General features: G+C 41.3%; 1 protein-coding gene across 1 annotated transcript; it reads right to left on the bottom strand.

Annotated features, from left to right (window-relative positions):
* Positions 1-1,755: 1,755 nt before the first annotated feature.
* On the bottom strand, positions 1,756-16,664 carry si:ch211-159i8.4 (matrix-remodeling-associated protein 5). The gene is made up of 7 exons (XM_060926863.1): positions 16,471-16,664; positions 14,199-14,328; positions 13,533-13,923; positions 10,372-12,600; positions 9,283-10,308; positions 7,383-8,286; positions 1,756-3,664 (listed from the first exon to the last, which is right to left on the bottom strand). Exons 1-7 carry the CDS (start codon positions 16,662-16,664, stop codon positions 1,756-1,758), a joined length of 6,783 nt encoding a protein of 2,260 aa, XP_060782846.1.
* Positions 16,665-18,988: the final 2,324 nt, after the last annotated feature.

Below are 18,988 nucleotides of genomic sequence, written 5' to 3'. Positions count from 1 at the left end.
GCTCTTTGATCTCAGCGGCATGGTGGTGTAGTGGTTAGCACTGTCACCTCACAGCAAGAAGGTTCGGGGTCCGAGCCCGGGACCTTTCTGTGCAGAGTTTGCATGTTCTCCTCGTGTCTGCATGGGTTTCCTCCAGGTGTTCTGGTTTCCCTCACAGTCCAAAGACATACAGGTTAGGTTAATTGGTGACTCTAAATTGACCGTAGGTGTGAATGTGAGTGTGAATGGTTGTTTGTCTGTATGTGTCAGCCCTGCGATGACCTGGCGACTTGTCCAGGGTGTACCCCGCCTCTCGCCCACAGTCAGCTGGGATAGGCTCCAGCTTGCCCGCGACACTGCACAGGATAAGCGGTTATGGATAATGGATGGATGTTTGATCTCAGTTGTGTTAATAAGGTCAGAAATTGCACTAATTAACTTTTGACAAGACACACGTGTTGACTGAAAAGCATTCCAGGCGACTACCTCATGAAGCTGGTTAAGATAATTCCAATAGTGTGCAAAGCATCATCAAGGTAAACGCTGGCTATTTTGAAGAAACTAAATATGAAAAATATTTTGTTTCTTTTTTTAAACACTTTGTTTTGTTTACCACATAATTCCATATATGTTCCATATGTTATTTCATAGTTTTGGTGTCTTCAGTATGTTTCTACAGTGTAGAAAATAGTCAAAATGCAGATAAACCTATGAATGAGTAGGGGTGTACAAACTTTTGACTGGTATAGTAATCACATACTCTATTGGCATCATCTATAGTACTTTATACATAAGGCATTTGACCAAAAATACTCATAATTCTAAAATAAAAGTTTCACATCATCACATCTGTAGGGATTGCATAGGAATAAGTCACATGTGATTTGAGAGTTGGTGTGGAAAGACTTATTTCAAGGGAGAGAGATTCCACCCAGGAGACAACCTCTCTGATTCTGAGCAGATATTTCTGCTTGGATCACTTAAGAATTAATTTTAAAAAATGGCCAAATAGGCCATGTCTGATACCCAAGCTGTGAGCATTCATTTCTGATTGTTCTGTAGCGCTAAGAGTAATAGCAATAATAATGCATACAGTTTCACAAAAAATTGGAACACCAAGACAATTTCTGGTTTTAGGTTACACTTCAGTTTATTTTATTTAGGATTGTTCATAAACGTGCCGATCCAAAATCTTTTCTTCAAGCAGTGGCAGTATTTCTGTAACAGAATTGGCTGCTTGTGTCTAGTTGTTGGTTAGAACAATGCTAACATTTGTGCCTACAAGGCTCCCTTTCTATTCCAGCAGTGAAAGGCTGTGTTGTTGTAGATGTACATCCTGAGGCTGTTTGTTAGACATATATTTACACAGCATACAAACAGCAGAAAGGATTCAAATGAAATCTAGTGTGGCATATAAAAATATATAATTATGTACCTTTTTTAATTTTCAAAACATTGATGTGCAACTCTCTCTCTCTAACAGCTGATGTATAATTTTATGTACAAACCAATATTTCCATAAATTAAGTACAAAAACAAACAAAAAAAAAATTCCATGGGTTCTCTGGAACATGAGTGTATTGGTTCCCAACCCAAGGCTGCAAGAATGCTTGCTTGTATTTTTAAGAAGAAAGAATGATAATGCCCATTTGTAAATTGTTGAGATTTTTTCCCAGAAACATTAAACGTAGCTTTCTATTTACACTGGTTTACAAGAATATACTGTCCATGTCTTAAATGGTTTTAACTTCAGTTTAACACATATTCTTCACATGTTCAGTTCACCTGAAGGTATGTTGCTTTGAAGTCCATTCCCAAGGCATTTTTGGCATTACATTTATAAATTCCAGAGTTCATAAGGCTGGGATCCTGGATGACCAAAGTACCATCCTCTGTCATGTAAATTCCACCCAGTGAGGTGAAGCGATTATTAGGCACAAGTGTGGTCCGCCCAGGCAGAGTCCATGAAATGTCTGGTTTAGGAGTTCCAGTGGCAATGCATTTAAGTGTCACTGGAGACCCCTTAGCAACTCTTATTATGGATGGGGGTGCATTAGTGATCTGTGGTGGAAGTACCATAATAGTCACAGGATATGACATTGTTGATGATCCAAATGTGTTTGTGGCTTTGCAAATGTAAGTGCCCCGATCAGATTTTGCAGTTTCTCTTAGTTGAAGGGTTCCATTTGATAAAAAGGTGACTCGTCCAATAACCTGAGGCCTGTCCAATACCAAACCATTTGGAAGAGTCCATGTGACAGTTGCTGGGGGCCAGCCTTCCACTGTACATGGCATGTTTAGTGTCTGTCCAAATGAAATCTTCATAGGTGTAGGTGTACCTCGAATTTGAGGCTTCCTTCCAGGTTCTAAAGCATAACGCTTTTCTGCTTGTCCTGCAACATTTTTGGCCAAGCAACGATAAACACCTTTGTCACTGGGCATTGGCTGAATAATATGCAAACTGCCACTTTCTAAAGAGTGAATAAACCTCTTTAGCTTCATTCCTGAAACCAACACTGTGCTATTGGGCAGAATCCAGACAAACTCTGGCTTGGGTTTCCCCATAGCCTGGCACTGTAAAATGACGTCATCTCCACCTGGTTTGAGGGATAACACCTCAATATTTGGAACAAGGAAGCTTGGTTTTTCAGCAAGTGATGCAACTTCAAGGTCAATTACTAGGCTGGCCTCTCCCAGGTAATTTCTGGCCACACACACAAACTTACCTTCATCACTTTTCCGGATGCCTCGCATTTCAAGAGTACCATTCTTATGGACTTGGAATCTGCCTCCAACATAAGGTGTAGGCAGGGACATGCCAAAAGATGTCATCCATGTTATCTGGGGCTCGGGCATGCCCTCAGCTTTGCAGTGCATCAGCACAGTCTGATAGGACACTGCCAAAATTCTACTGTCAGTTCGTCCACTTTTTCCATTGATATTTGGCTCACTGACCTCTACTTGGAGCTTCACATTCTTAATGTCATCACCAGCTGAGTTCCTTGCAACACAAGTGTATTTTCCCTGGTCTGCCAAAGTGATCTTATTAATGATCAGTGTTCCATCTTTGAGTATTTGATATTTGACTGAAGATAAAATGATCATTTCATTGTTTGGAGAAATCCAGATAATTGTAGGTGGAGGTTCACCAGTAGCATCGCACTTCAGCTGGGCTGACTGGCCAAGTGGAAAACGGAGAGACACTTGGTCTTTGGAGGAAATTCGGGGTGAATTTTGGACAACTTGGACACTCACTTTCATTGCATCCTCTCCCAGTGTGTTTTTTGCATAGCATGTGTAATCACCTTCATCACTTTTTCCCATGTGTGGCAACAGGAGTGTTCCATTCTCGAATATGATATAGCGACGACTGCGAGTTCCACTGTCGTCTGATTGGAGAGCATTGTTTATCATTGTGCCATCAGGAAGACTCCAAGACACTTCAGGGTCCGGAAGACCTGAAGCTATACAATCCACAAAGAAGTTATCTCCATTTGTAACTCTCTTCTGTTGACTGCCCATGTTCTCTATTTTAGGCGGCTTCATCAGGACTTCAAGTTCAAATAGTTCCATATCCTCTCCATTGGGCCTTTGATACATGCACAAGTAACTTCCTTGATCTTTTTCAGTCAGTTGCAGGATCCTGAGTGTGCCATTAGGGAAAGCATTGATGTGTCTGTGAGGACTAAAGACAAATCAGAAATAAGAATGTTAACATGTCTGTTATTATTCTTATGACTGTTGTTATTTTATTAATCTCGGACATCTGCAGCATTGTTTCTTACATATCCAGGAAAAAAGATGTAAATCCGAGGCATAGATTGTTACAAGTTATCTAATGTGAAGTGGAACTGAAGTTTAATAAATATGGAGATTCTTATGTGCCACATCATTATTGTTTCGTCTGGATCACCAAAATTGACATCACAGATTGTTTAACATTTTTCAGACATTGTTACAATAATAATGGTTATTCTATCCACATTCACTGTATATGAGCAATTGTGCGCTCTGATTGGCTACTCTACTTCTAAGATATCAGCTCATATGCCGTGAGTAGAGAAAAACAAAATGGCGGAACGTTTTGCTGAACCAACCGAGGACAAAATAAAAACTCTACTCAAAAATAAACCCCTAAAAATTATCAAGTATTTAAAAGAAACAAAAATAGCTAAAAGAATATAGTCCCCCCCCCCCATATCTCCTGTTCCACACTCCAGCCCAGTCGGTGGCAGTAATGCACCTTCAATTTGGTTTGCCAACCACCAAAAAAAACCCTAAAGAAGAAGAAGACACCCCCCCACCCCACCATCCATCCATTATCTGCAGCCGCTTATCCTGTTCTACAGGGTCGCAGGCAAGCTGGAGCCTATCCCAGCTGACTGTGGGCAAGAGGTGGGGTACACCATGGACAAGTGCCCCCCCCCCCCCCCCCCCCCCAAAAAAAAAGGCAGCAAAAATATGGAATAAAAGTATTTGATGGTAAGAACATATTTTTTTATTTTTAAAGAATTATTATTATAGCATTTTTCACAAATTACTGTCATTTTGCCAGTTTGTTTACAAGAGGAAATTACTTCATTCGACGCTTTGTATCATGTTTTTAATTATCAAATTTGCAGAAAATAAAAATGCTCTGTTTATTGAATGTGGACAGAATAAAATAGTTATTCCACTCAATCTCAGTGTACCTGTGTGCACCTACAGTGGTGCTTGAAAGTTTGTGAACCCTTTAGAATTTTCTATATTTCTGCATAAATATGACCTAAAACATCATCAGATTTTCACACAAGTCCTAAAAGTAGATAAAGAGAACCCAGTTAAACAAATGAGACAAAAATATTATACTTGGTCATTTATTTATTGAGGAAAATGATCTAATATTACATATCTGTGAGTGGCAAAAGTATGTGAACCTTTGCTTTCAGCATCTGGTGTGACCCCCTTGTGCAGCAATAACTGCAACTAAACGTTTCCGGTAACTGTTGATCAGTCCTGCACACCGCCATGGAGGAATTTTAGCCCATTCCTCCGTACAGAACAGCTTCAACTCTGGGATGTTGGTGGGTTTCCTCACATGAACTGCTCATTTCAGGTTCTTCCACAGCATTTCGATTGGATTAAGGTCAGGACTTTGACTTGGCCATTCCAAAACATTAACTTTATTCTTCTTTAACCATTCTTTGGTAGAACGACTTGTGTGCTTAGGGTCGTTGTCTTGCTGCATGACCCACCTTCTCTTGAGATTCAGTTTATGGACAGATGTCCGGACATTTTCCTTTAGAATTCGCTGGTATATTTCAGAATTCATTGTTCCATCAGTGATGGCAAGCCGTTGTGGCCCAGATGCAGCAAAACAGGCCCAAACCACGATGCTACCACCACCATGTTTCACAGATGGGATAAGGTTCTTATGCTGGAATGTAGTGTTTTCCTTCTCCAAACATAACGCTTCTCATTTAAACCAAAAAGTTCTATTTTGGTCTCATCCGTCCACAAAACATTTTTCCAGTAGCTTTCTGGCTTGTCCACGTGATCTTTAGCAAACTGCAGATGAGCAGCAATGTTCTTTTTGGAGAGCAGTGGCTTTCTCCTTGCAACCCTGCCATGCACACCATTGTTGTTCAGTGTTCTCCTGATGGTGGACTCATGAACATCAACATTAGCCAATGTGAGAGAGGCCTTCAGTTGCTTAGAAGTTATCCTGGGGTTCTTTGTGACCTTGCCGACTATTACACACCTTGCTCTTGGAGTGATCTTTGTTGCTCGACCACTCCTGGGGAGGGTAACAATGGTCTTGAATTTCCTCCATTTGCACACAATCTGTCTGACTATGGATTGGTGGAGTCCAAACTCTTTAGAGATGGTTTTGTAACCTTTTCCAGCCTGATGAGCATCAACAACACTTTTTCTGAGGTCCTCAGAAATCTCCTTTGTTCGTGCCATGATATACTTCCACAAACGTGTTGTGAAGATCAGACTTTGATAGATCCCTGTTTTTTAAATAAAACAGGGTGCCCTGATTGTCATCCCATTGATTGAAACCATCTGACTCTAATTTCACCTTCAAATTAACTACTAATCCTAGAGGTTCACATACTTTTGCCACTCACAGATATGTAATATTAGATCATTTTCCTCAATAAATCAATGACCAAGTATAATATTTTTGTCTCATTTGTTTAACTGGGTTCTCTTTATCTACTTTTAGGACTTGTGTGAAAATCTGATGATGTTTTAGGTCATATTTATGCAGAAATATAGAAAATTCTAAAGGGTTCACAAACTTTCAAGCACCACTGTACATGCTTTGTCAGCAATCAGCTCATGTATGACTTGATTTCATGGAATAACTGTTAAATATATTTTTCAGTATATAAGAGTCAAGTGTGGTTTTAATTATCTCACACCAGCTGTGTTTCTACAGGATTGTGCCTCCTACACTGGTGGACTTGTGGTTTGTGAAGTATTTATGCAGAAAATCATACTGCAATGGAATCACAGGGATCAGGACACTTCGTCCAATGCCATTTCGTCCAATAGTTGAGACATTTCGTCCAAAGCCTTTTTCATACACACTATCTTATTTTATATGTGGTGACAATATGTGCGATAAGATCGAGATATAAACAAACCATAATTCATTTAAGGGAGTTCATTAAGCAGGTTTATGAATGCGTCTCCCCGTAATAAATGGAAATTAACAATTTTTGTAAAGCAAATGAGTGCCGTAGTATGAGTGCTTTGACACAAAAGAGTGGTGTAAGGGGCGTAAACAAGTAGACCCTTACCATTAAATCAAATCAAATCAAGTTTATTTGTATAGCGCTTTTAACAATAAACATTGTCGCAAAGCAGCTTTACAGACATTACAGGCTGCTCTCTGAGTTTTGAGTCCAGTGAAGCTGTTTAATTCATCATATAGCCAGTTTTAATAAGGCGCGCACACGCAGTCTGGAGCGTGCCTGAGAGTCCTGCGTGAGGAAGGCGTTTTTGTAGAATATTTATTGGATTTTATATGAATACTAGGTAGGAACCCATGGTTTTGAATACACTCACTGAGAAAGGCAAGTCTGGGGCAATCTTTACTCACCATTAGATTTCACAACTTACGTTTGGCGAGTGGCGGGTGGTTAAACTACATGCTGCAAAAATGTGTTTTGCTTCGGTCAAATTCCGTTGAGAATTCCTCCTTTTTTCAAACAAATAAATACCTGAAATCTAAAATAATTGATAATGCGTATGAAAAAGGCTTTGGATGAAATGTCTTAACTATTGGACGAAATAGCATTGGACGAAATAGTAATTGGACGAAGTGTCCTGTATCCGAATCACAGTATAATGTCATTTAAATGCCAAAATAAATGTTTATTTGTTTACTTATGTTTACAGTGCATTCATACCTGTAGTGATGTTCCAACAGTGTTTTAGATGGCAGCCTCCAGACTGTACCTCTGTGGTAGTCAGCTGACTCAGGACAGTGTAGGAACACTGTAGAGCCATACATGACTGAAACACTATGCTGCTGAGATGGACCTTTCCAAGGACCTGGGGACTCCTGCCTGATATCCAGCTTCACCACTCTCTGGGCGAACCCAACCATGTTTGTGGCTGAACACTCATATCTTCCTGCATCCACAGGAACGATACTTTTGATATAGAGTGTACCATTGGGGAAAATAAAGAGACGCCTCCCAATGAACTGAGTAGGTTTCAGTTGTGAACCGTCAGGAAGAACCCACTTAAGGAGAGGTTCTGGTTGTCCCTTAGCTGTGCAGTGTACATAGATACTTCTTCCAGTGTTAATATGTATACTTTCAGAGGTCTCTTCTTTGATTGTTGGTGGCAATGCAGCAACATGGAGCTGATAGGTCAGAGTGTCGGCACCCGCTGCATTACTAGCAATACACTTGTAGTCACCTTTAATGGAAAAGTTTGCTGAGTGAATGCTGAGTGTTCCATTAGAGAAAAGTGAGATGGGTCTATCAAGATGCATCAACTCCCGCACAATGGTTCTGTCTGGAAGAATCCAGGAGATCTGAGCTTGGGGCTTGCCTGCTGCGATGCAGTCCAAGCTGATTGGTTTCCCCAAGTACACAGAGACATCTCTGAATTTGGGGCCCTTGATTTTGGGAGGTTCTGTCTGTACAATCAGACTGACCACCATGCGATCTGAGCCAAAGTTGTTCTGTGCAGTGCAAAGGTACTGACCTCTGTCTTGCAACTGTACATTCTTTATAACAAAGGAACCATTTGGAAGAACCTCAAATCGTTGTCCATGTTTGGTACTAGCTTGAATTGTAGCACCTGTAAGGGAAATGTATAAAGGGGAATCAAGTACATCTGTTGCTGTATTAAGGATAGATACAAAAAAGTTTTAATTTATTTGTTCATCAGTTAAAACAGCAGGTATTTCTTGACATACATCATGTGTTTTAAAATATACACAGCTCTCTGGGTGGTGCTTTTAAGTTTACAGTGTTAACAGTGACATAGCAATCTGTATGAATATATACAAATGAATAAATAAATTAATAAATAATGAATGAATGAATGAATGAGTCTGTACATTTAGCACAAGATGCAAAAACACTAGGCTATATAACTCAAATATTGCACATATACTGTATACTGGAAGCATATTTCTGTTCTTCAACATTTATGAACAAAAGGCAGTCAAATATATAATTAAAAAGTATATACTTTTTGTTGCAGACTATATATGGTGTGTGTGTGTGTGTGTGTGTGTGTGTGTGTGTGTGTGTGTGTACACACACTATTTGGCCAAATGTTTGTGGACACATGACCATCACACCCATATGTGGGCCGAACTGTTGCCACAAAGTTGAAAGCACCCAACTGTGTAATGTCTTTGTCTGCTGCCAAATTACAGTTTCCCTTCACTGTAACTAAGGGACCTAGCCCAAACCTGTTTCAGTATGAAAATCCCAATGTGCACAACATAAGGTTCATGAAGATTTACAATGTTGAAGTGGAAGAACTCAAGTGTCCTGCACAGAACTCAACCCACTGAACACCTTTGTGATGAACTGGAATGCCAACTGCACCCCAGGCCTCCTTGCTCGACATCACTAATGCTCTTGTGGCCGAATTGGCAAACCCCACAACTATGTTCCAAAATCTAGAGGAACAGCATTCCCAGAAACGTGGAGGTTATTATCACAGCAAAGGCGGGATTACATCTGGAGAGACATTCTCAAATGCCCATACGGGTGTGACAGTCAGGTGTCCACAAACTTCTAGCCATATAGTGTATATACTGTACTGATATTGGTTACCCACCTGTAGAGACTTTTGTCCAGGAAATAAGAGGCTTGGGGTCTCCTGATGCCTGACAGCGCAGAAGAACATTTGTCTCAGCCAGCACAGAAACAGTGGCTGAGTCAACGGTCATTATTCTGGGTTTCACACCACTCCCCATCAGGTTTGGAAAGGGAAGAGCAGTGCTTAATTTCTTTGAGCCAAAGTTACTGTAGTGCCAGCGACTGCCATATAGTACGCTGGCTGTCGAGTGTGGCTTGCTAGTAGCTGCAGTAATAGAAGGGGGTGTTACAGGCTTGTAGATACTTGGAAAATTTGGAGCTGGATGTAGTTTTGGGGTGGGCTGGTAAATTCTTGGTTTGGGAGTAACTAGCTTTCCTGACTGGGCTAATTGGTGGGCATCAAGCTTGGCTTGTCGGTATCTGTTTCTAAGCCTGTTGAAGAACAAGTAGTCCCTTACTTGGGACAAGCTACCATGTGGTGCTACAGTTTTGGGAAAGGGGGTTGCTTCTGACCAAGTGATGTAAGAAGTGGGATATGCTGTTTGTGCCGTGATTTCAGGCTGATTAGTAAACCCTGTATTCCTTCTACTTGTGTGTAGTAAATGCAAGGTTCTGTCAAGTGAAGAGTGGTGCTTTGATCCATGAACTCTTGGCTGGACTGGGATGCGGTTGGTATAAATCCATAAAGGAGAAGTGGTATAAGGCCTTGGTGTAACTGGTATTTGTTTTTTTCTCTGAGCTAACCAGGGGTGGACAGACAAACCAGGACTTTCAGGTATGTTCATGGAGTTGTCCACTCTCTGTCTAATGTTATTAGACAGGGCTGGTTTCTCTGTGGTTAGTGGTTCTTTGTGTAGTACGGAAGGTTTAAGATTAGTAATTTGAATATTAGGAGAACTTGTACTTGTGATCATTTGTCTATTATTTTCTTTAATTGTTGTGCCACTACTCCAATGAATATCCTCAATGTTTTTGTGTCCATTCCACTTAGCTTGTGTTGGTGCTAGCATGACAGGAGCACCAGAAGTTGTGATTATAAGTTTTTCTTCTTTTGATGATGTAACATTTTTGTTAGCTTGAGACTTCTCTGGTGTGTCTACATTTAAACTGTCTTTGATTTTAGGGTCTTGTTCACGCAATATATCTGAATCTGTGAGTGACTTTCTTTCTGGTGTCTTACTCATCATTTCAAAGTGAGTGTCTATGGTGATGAAAGATTCAGGAGCTGCTGTAGTTAATAAAGTCGTGAAGGGTACTTCTGTTGTTGTTGTTGGTGGTGGTGGTGGTGTGGGTGGTGGAGGATGCATAGGTGGACGTAACCTTCTTGATTGAGGTCTTCTTCTGTATGGTGGTCTTCGTCTGGGGTTGGGGATGCGATTATTTGCCCTTATTTTCTCCTCTAATATTCGCCTTTCAATCTGTTTCTCGGTTTGTGTCACAGTTTGCAAGTTTGAACTATTAGGAGATAACGTAGTTGAGTAAAGATTGATTGAAGCCATTTTTGTAATGCTTGAATCACCAGACTTTCGATATAGATGTTGTGTTCTGTGTGGTGAACCATGGTCTGTAGTCTTTCTGTTATGGGACTGTACCAGCTGCTTAGTATCGAAGTCATTTATATCACTACTAGTAATAGCACTTGTAGTAAAAGAGAGAGTGACTGGAGCAGGAGTGGTTGTAGTCATAGTAGTTGTAGTCATAGTAGTTGTAGTGGTTATAGTTGTTTTTACTACTGTTGTGTCTGCAACTGTCAAAATTGTTACTGGTTGCATAGTCGAGACTTTAGCATTGGCTTTTGCTAACATTTGTGCCCAGCGGCCTGGATCAATCTGTTTGATAAATTTATTTGGTTTCCTCCCTTTCCCATTTATCTTTTTTCCTTTAAATCCCTGGCGATTACGTCCACCTATACTCCTATACTTTCCAAGCACCCTGTGTGGTGTTTGTGTCACAGCCAACTGCTTGATTTCTTGATATCCTGACCCCTCTGTATCCTCCTTGTCATGCAGTGGTGATTCACCCTTGACCACACTAACATTTGTGAGTTCTTCCTCTTTTTCCTCTGTTACGACAACCAAATGAGACAACATGTTTGCCCCATGAAGATTAGCTGCTAAGCAAGTGTATTCCCCAGCATCTTCATTCTTCACTTGTTTTATGATCAGAGTGTTATTTTGTGACACATATATTCGTCCCATTGCATTGGATGCCTTTAGAATCTCAAGATTTGGTAGGAACCATCTCATTTCAATTGGTTGTGGTGAAGTAACTGAACAGGGAAGACTGAGGGAGTCCCCATTTTCCACAGTCATTTTCTTTCCATTTAGGTCACTAGGACTGAGGAGACGTTCTCTAACCACAAGCCTATATGAAACTATGTCTACTTCTGTCTCAACACGCACAAAGCAGTGATAGAGTCCGGTGTCTGACAGACTTGTGTTTTTGATTATTAATCTGTTATGGTCTGATGTAATTCTGTGAGAATCTGCTTTGTCTAAAGTAGTTAGGTCAGGAAGCATCCACTCAACAGACAGATGTCCTGAACTCAGTATATTACAGTTAAGAATGGCCTCAGAGTGCTCCAACACAATTTGAATCCTCCCCAGGGTTCCTCTTGGAATCAAAGCCCAAGAAAAGTCTATATCTTCTTGTTTTCCTCTTCCATTGATCTGCTTTGATATGAATGTAGAAAAATTCATTACCAATTTTTTTGTTGTTGTTTTGCGTCTGTTCAACTGAATAGTAACCTTGGGTTGCAGCAACCAGGCTGGATCAGCCACTAAATGTCCTTTGAGTTCAGTAAAGTAAGGGGAGTTCTCATTTGTGACCTGGGAGTATTGAAAGGCCATATTTGAAGTGTTGGTATGTCTTGCTCCTCGCTCCAAGATGGCTGGGGTTTCATAGTAGTATGCAACAAGTCTCCATAGGTTCTGGAGAGCATCCCTGTCAATCTCACACTCAAGCAGGGTTAGTAAGGTCACATTCACTTCCACCTCATCCGACCTTTTCAGCTTCTCCCATACCATGGAGGTTCCTTCAACTGGACGGTTTACATCACAAGCCACATGTGCCCTGTTCCCATGGCTGTCAGACAACGTGAAGGCCAAGTGGCCCAGCGGCTGCTCCAAGTCCTTTGTGTATGGGAGGTCTGGTTCCTGGTCGTCCAATGCACTGTACTCACCCAGCTTCAGCGGGGACTGTAGAGAAGGCCTGTCACAAGACAGCTGCTGTGCTGAGAGCTGGAAAATCTGGCTGTTGTTGAGAGGTTGTGGTGAGGCACAAACAGCACAGTTCTCACTGGTTGCAGAGTCCCGATCTTTCTTGCACTTAATCACTCCTGTAGAGAGGCAAAACACTGGTAAAATTAGTCCTTTTATGCCTATCTATTGAATAGTAATAAGTTTAGGTAAAGAATCAGGGCTTATAGGCTATACCTTTTTATTATATCCACATTCACTGGATATGAGCAATCGCGTGCTCTGATTGGCTACTCTACTACTAGGCTATCAGCTCATATACTGTGAGTAGAGAAAAACAAAATGGTGGAGTGTGTTGCTGAACCAACCGAGGACGAAATAAAAACTGTACTGGAAAACAAAACCCCAAAAATTGGTATCAAGTATTTAAAAGAAACAGAAATGGCTAAAAGAACATAGTTTTCCCCCAATATTTCCTGTTCCACACTCCAACCCAGTTGGTGGTGGTAATCCACCTTTAAGTTGGTTTGCCAACTGCCAAAAAAACCCTAGAAAAGAAGTAGAAGAAGGACCCCAAAAATACAAAAAAAGCAACAAAATATGGAATAAAAGTATTTGATGGTAAGAATGTATCTTTTTTATTTTTGAAGAATTATTATTATAGCATTTTTCACAAATTGCTACTGTCATTTCACCATTTTATTTACATTCTAAGCGGAAATGATTTGGTTGGACTTTTTGTATCAAGTTTTTATTTATTGAATTTGAAAAAAAAAAAAATGCTCCGCTTCTCAAAATCCAGTGATTGTGGATAGAATAAAACAGTTATTCTACTCAATCTCATCATACATGGCTTATAGCTGAGTCGGCACTACGCGCCTCGTTGGCTATCAGCTCATGTACGATTCGATTTAGTGGAATAACTGAAATGTTTCATGTACATATAATGTACATCACTTTTGGGTGAATTATTATTGGTTCAACTGTCCAAGTATTTTTTAAAGAGCTTTTTTGTGAAAAAAAGTTAAATTAAAGAAAAACAGGATGATGAAATTAGGTGTTGAAATCTCACCCTTGTGGTTCTTGTCCCACTCTAAAAGCCAATGGAGCTGACAGTCACAAGTCCAGGGATTATTATGCAGAGAGAGGACTTCTAGTCTGCTCACATGCTGAAAAGTAGCAGGCAGCAAGTACTGTAGCTGGTTGTCTGCTAGGTGAATGTGCCGTAGGCCTGAGCTCCAGAAAGTCCCCAGGAGAGAGAGAGTAGTGAATGTGTGTGGATGAAGATCCTGTAACCTGTTGCTCTCCAGCTGAAGCAGCTTCAGTGATGTTAATCCATTAAAGGACAAAGGCTCGATAAAATTGATTAAGTTGTGGTCTAGGTGAAGGCGGACTAGGCTTGTCAGGCCCTCAAACATACCGGGATCTACTCTTGTTAGCTTGTTGTAGCTCAGCTTCAATATCTGTGAGAGGGAAAATGTGCCTTATATGACCTTTTCTGTGGTAATACCCAAGTCAGGGGTGTCTGATCTTATCCACAAAGGATCAGTGCGGGTTCAGGTTTTCATTCCAAACAAGAAGGAGCCACATTACGGATAAGATTGATCACCTCTGACCTAAGACAATGTGTATCTTTTTGCACATTAAAACATATTAATGACAAAGTTGTGTATCGCTTCTGCACGCACAGACATGTACACAAATGCTTACATGCACATATGCATATACAGGCACACACCTGGAGGGAACGTAATTGGTAAAAAGATCCCGAAGCCACAGTGCTGATCTCATTCCCATGCAACATAAGCATCTCTAGCTGGTGTAGATGTCCAAAATCTGAAGTTCCCACAGCCACAATGCTATTATAGCTTGACAGGAAATATGTTACATCATAAATTACAATTCATTTCTATTCAAATAATGCTGATGTTTTACAGGAAGTTATGAAAAATAAGATGGCTGAAAGTGCATTATTTTCAAATGCAGTATCAAACGACTATCATTGATTATACTTGAACAAAATGCAGTAACCTTCAGAAATGAGCTACAACTTTATAATATGCTTATGTTCATATGTACAGTGCCTTGCAAAATTATTCATCCCCCTTTGTGTTTGTCCTGTTTTGTCACATTACAAAGTGGAATTAAAATGGATTTTTTTTTTGGGGGGGGGGGGTGGGTTAGCACCATTTGATTTCCACAACACGCCTACAACTTTAAAGGTGAAAATTGTTGTTTTATTGTGATGCAAACAATAATTAAGATGAAAAAAACAGAACTCTGGAGTGTGCATAGGTATTCACCCCCCAAAGTCAATACTTTGCAGAGCCATCTTTTGCTGCAGTTACAGCTGCAAATCTCTTGGGGTATGTCTGTCTTAGCTTAGCACATCTAGCCACTGGGATTTTTGCCCATTCCTCAAGGCAAAACTGCTCCAACTCCTTCAAGTTAGATGGGTTGCATTGCCACAGATTCTCAGTTGGATTGAGGTCTGGGCTTTGACTAGGCCATTCCAAGACATTTAAATGTTTCCCTTTAAACCAATCCAATGTCACTTTAGCAGTATGTTTTGGGTCATTGTCCTGCTGGAATGTGAACCTTTGTCCCAGTCTCAAATCTCTGGCTGACTCAAACAGGTTTTCCTCCAGAATTGCCCTGTATTATTGCCATCCATCTTTCCTTCAGTCCTGACCAGCTTTCCTGTCCCTGCAGATGAAAAATATCCCCACAGCATTATGCTGCCACCACCATGCTTCACTGTAGGAATGGTGTTCTCAGGGTGTTGGGTTTGTGCCACACATGGCCTTTCCCATGATGGCCCAAAAATTCAATTTTAGTCTCATTGGACCAGAGAATCTTCTTCCATGTGTCTGGGGAGTCTGCCACATGCTGTTGGGCAAACTCCAAACATGTTTTCTTTGGCATTGACTTTTTTCTGGCCACTCTTCCTTAAAGCCCCACTCTGTGGGGTGTATGGTTTAAAGTGGTCCTATGGACAGATACTCCCATCTCTGCTGTGGATCTTTGCATCTCCTTCAGTGTTATCTTTGGTGTCTTTGTTGCATCTCTGATTAATGCCCTCCTTGCCCGGTCTGTGAGTTTTAGTGGGCGGCCTTCTCTTGTCTGGTTTGTAGTGGTGCCATAATTCTTTCCATTTTGCTATAATGGATTTAATGGTGCTCTGTGGGATTTTCAAAGTTTGGGATTTTTTTTGTAATCTAACCCTGATCTGTACTTCTTCACAACTTTGCCTCTGACATGTTTGAAGTGCTCCTTGGTTTTCATGTTGCTTGTTTAGTCATGTTGCAGAGTCAGGGTCCTTCCAGAACAGGTTGATTTATACAGACATCATGTGACCGATCATGTGACACTTTGATTGCACACAGGTGGCTCTTAATTAACTAATTATGCGACTTATGAAGTGAATTGGTTGGACCAGCTCTTATTTAGGAGTTTCATACGAAAGGGGGTGAATGCTTATGCACATTCCAGATTTCTGTTTTTTATGCCTCCGCCACCTTAAGGTTTTTGGGTTGTCTGTCTATCCGTGCGTGCGTCCATGCGTGCGTCCGTCCCGAAACCTTGTGAACGCGATATCTCAAAGGCTAATGAAAGGAATTTCACCAAACTTTCACCATTTGTGTGCTTTGGGACAAACATGAACTGATTAGATTTTGGGGTTAAAAGATCACAGGTCAAGATTACTGTGAGGTCAAATGTCCATCCCCAAATCACAACTTAATAAGGCGTGTAGTCTACCAGGCTGAGGCATCCCCATCGATGCCGTTGGCGTCGAGTTCTATCTAGTTCATCTTAATTATTGTTTGTGTCACAATAAAACAACATTTTTTACCTTTAATGTTGTAGGAATATCGTGTAAATCAAATAGTGTTAACCCCCCCAAAATCCATTTTAATTCCAGCTTGTAATACGACAAAATAAGACAAACACAAAGGGGGATGAATACTTTTGCAAGACACTGTATATACTGTGTTAGCAGAGCTGTTTACCCCAGATTGACTCTCACTGTATCCTTGGGCAGGTTACGTGGGGACGATGAGAGATGGCGAAATGTACAGTGCACCTCTTTGGGATTGGGGCAACTGCAGGACCTTGGGCACACACACACACAAGCGGGCAAAATGAGGAGCAGCAGATACAATGCTGCCTTCAGCCAGGGAGCAGAGACACCCAGAAGAGCCATGTCTCTTTCATGCCATCCTCCAACCTGTGGATGGGAAATCTATGTAAGTATACATCCAAGCACAGTTTAAAAGATCTAGTGGTATAACAACAATAATAATGGTATAATACTATCATGATGCTTTGACAAAGGCATTTTTTTCTTCATTTGCTAACTTTATGGTCAGAAATGAACATGTCTGTGTTAATGTGTGTGGAGAGCCAAAAACTGGAAGTGTGTCATTTGAAATCTCAGAATTACACAATGTAAACAGGCTATTTCATCTGTTTACTAAATAAATACAGAATACAGAAAAAACAGAGCTTGACATGTTATTAAGAGAGGCAAAGCTTTAAGTCTTAAAGAATTTGCTGTGTTGAAATATTACAGCATTACCTCTGACTGTTACAAATAAACCACCATATCAATGACTATTAAAAAAAATCTGTTTATGTGTAGTATCTGTCATACAAGTCCCTGTTTCTCTGTACAAAAAAGATAACATATTAGAACTTGCACATGAATATCAACCTCTGAATTGAATTACAGCCAGCATTACTGTTAGTCAAGCTGCTATTCTATAAAAACTAATCAACACATTCTGACCAATCAAAATTAAGCACATTAAATGGCAATTTTTTGGACTGGAGAATTGTTAGAAGTGGGGTGCCTCAGGGTAGCCTGTTAGGTCCTCTTTTTTCAATAACTTTATTAATTACATTAACTTTTTCGCGATAATTCATCCCTCAGACTTTATGCTATCAGGGTTTCTTTCCCTACTGTTTTGTGCAAGAGGTTGTAACATCCTTATTACAACATGACTCACTAACCGCAAAGAACCTCTCATGACACAGTTGGCTATCATGGGAGGCATGGTGGTGTAGTGGCTAGCACTGTCACTTCACAGCAAGAAGGTTCTGGGTTCGAGCCCAGTGGCCGACAAGGACCTTTCTGTGTGGAGTTTGCATGTTCTCTCCGTGTCTGCATGGGTTTCCTCTGGGTGCTCCAGTTTCCCCCACAGTTCAAAGACATGCGGTTAGGTTAACATGGGGTGGCCTTGGGCTGAGGTGCCCTTGAGCAAGGCACCTAACCCCCAACTGCTCCATGGGTGCTGTTAGCATGGCTTCCCACTGCTCTGGGTATGTGTATGTGCTCATTGCTCATGTATGTGTGCATGTGTGTGTTCACTGGTTCAGATGGGTTAAATGCAGAGAGGAATTTCACAAGTGTACGTGTGATGAATAAAAGTTGTTGTTGTTTTTCTTCTGTGCTGATGATACTACTCTTTACTCCAGTGATTCATCTTTTGAACTTTTGGAAATCAAGATCAACCAAGATCTTATTTCAATTACTGACAATTGCATGTGTTGTGGGTATGTTTGGTCCCTGATGATGCTCTGTGCCCTTTTTGTGACCCGGGTGTTGTAAATGTCCTGTAGTGGGGGGAGGACAGCTTCACAGATGAACTGTGCCATTTTAATGACACGCTGGAGAGCCTTTCTGTCCTGAGTTGTGCAGTTCCCGTACCACACAGTGATGGAATTTGTCAGGACGCTCTCCACTGTGCACCTGTAGAAGTTGCTGAGGAGTTTGGTGGACAGTCCAAATTTCCTCAGCTTCCTCAGGAAGAAGAGTCTCTGTTGAGCCTTCTTGATGGTCTGCTGTGTGTTGTGTGTCCAGGTGAGATCTTCACTGATGTGAGTTCCGAGGAATTTAAATGTTTTCACCCTCTCCACCTGTGTCTCGTTGATGTGCAGCTAGGCGTGCTGGTCTCTCCTCCTCTTCCTCGGGTCAATAATCATCTCCTTGGTCTTCTCAGCATTCAAGGAGAGGTTATTTTCCTGGCACCAGGAGACCAGCTGAGCCACCTCCTCCCTGTAGGCGCTCTCATCTCCGCCGGTGATCAGCCCAATGACAGTGGTGTCGTCAGCGAACTTGATGATGGAAGTGTTGCTCTGGGTGGGGGTGCAGTCGTAAGTGAAGAGGGTGTACAGGAGTGGACTGAGCACACAGCCTTGGGGGGGGTCCCTGTGCTCACTGTCTTGGTGCTGGATGTTCTGGTACTGACTCTGACAGCCTGGGGTCTGTTTGTGAGAAAGTCCAGAACCCAGCAGCAGAGGGAGGATGTCAGTCCAAGAAGAAGATGGGTCGTGGCTGGGTCTTCCAGCATGACAATGACCCGAAACACACAGCCAGGGCAACTAAGGAGTGGCTCCGTAAGGAGCATTTCAAGGTCCTGGAGTGGCCTAGCCAGTCTCCAGACCTGAACCCAATAGAAAATCTTTGGAAGGAGCTGAAACTCCGTGTTGCCCAGCGACAGCCCCGAAACCTGAAAGATCTGGAGA

This window comes from Neoarius graeffei, chromosome 8 (assembly GCF_027579695.1).
Source record: "Neoarius graeffei isolate fNeoGra1 chromosome 8, fNeoGra1.pri, whole genome shotgun sequence".
Lineage (NCBI taxonomy): Eukaryota > Metazoa > Chordata > Actinopteri > Siluriformes > Ariidae > Neoarius > Neoarius graeffei.
The sequence above is the reverse complement of the archived record's forward strand: the minus strand, read 5'-3'. Positions and strand labels throughout refer to the sequence as shown.

Bases quoted from the DNA above. Each gene is read 5' to 3' on its own strand.
- si:ch211-159i8.4 (XM_060926863.1), bottom strand. From the start codon at position 16,664: ATGGCTCTTCTGGGTGTCTCTGCTCCCTGGCTGAAGGCAGCATTGTAT. The intron at 13,924-14,198 runs GTGTGTGCCTGT...TCCCTCTCACAG, and splicing joins ACCAATTACGTTCCCTCCAG to ATATTGAAGCTGAGCTACAA. The intron at 12,601-13,532 runs GTGAGATTTCAA...GCCTCTCTACAG, and splicing joins GTGGGACAAGAACCACAAGG to GAGTGATTAAGTGCAAGAAA.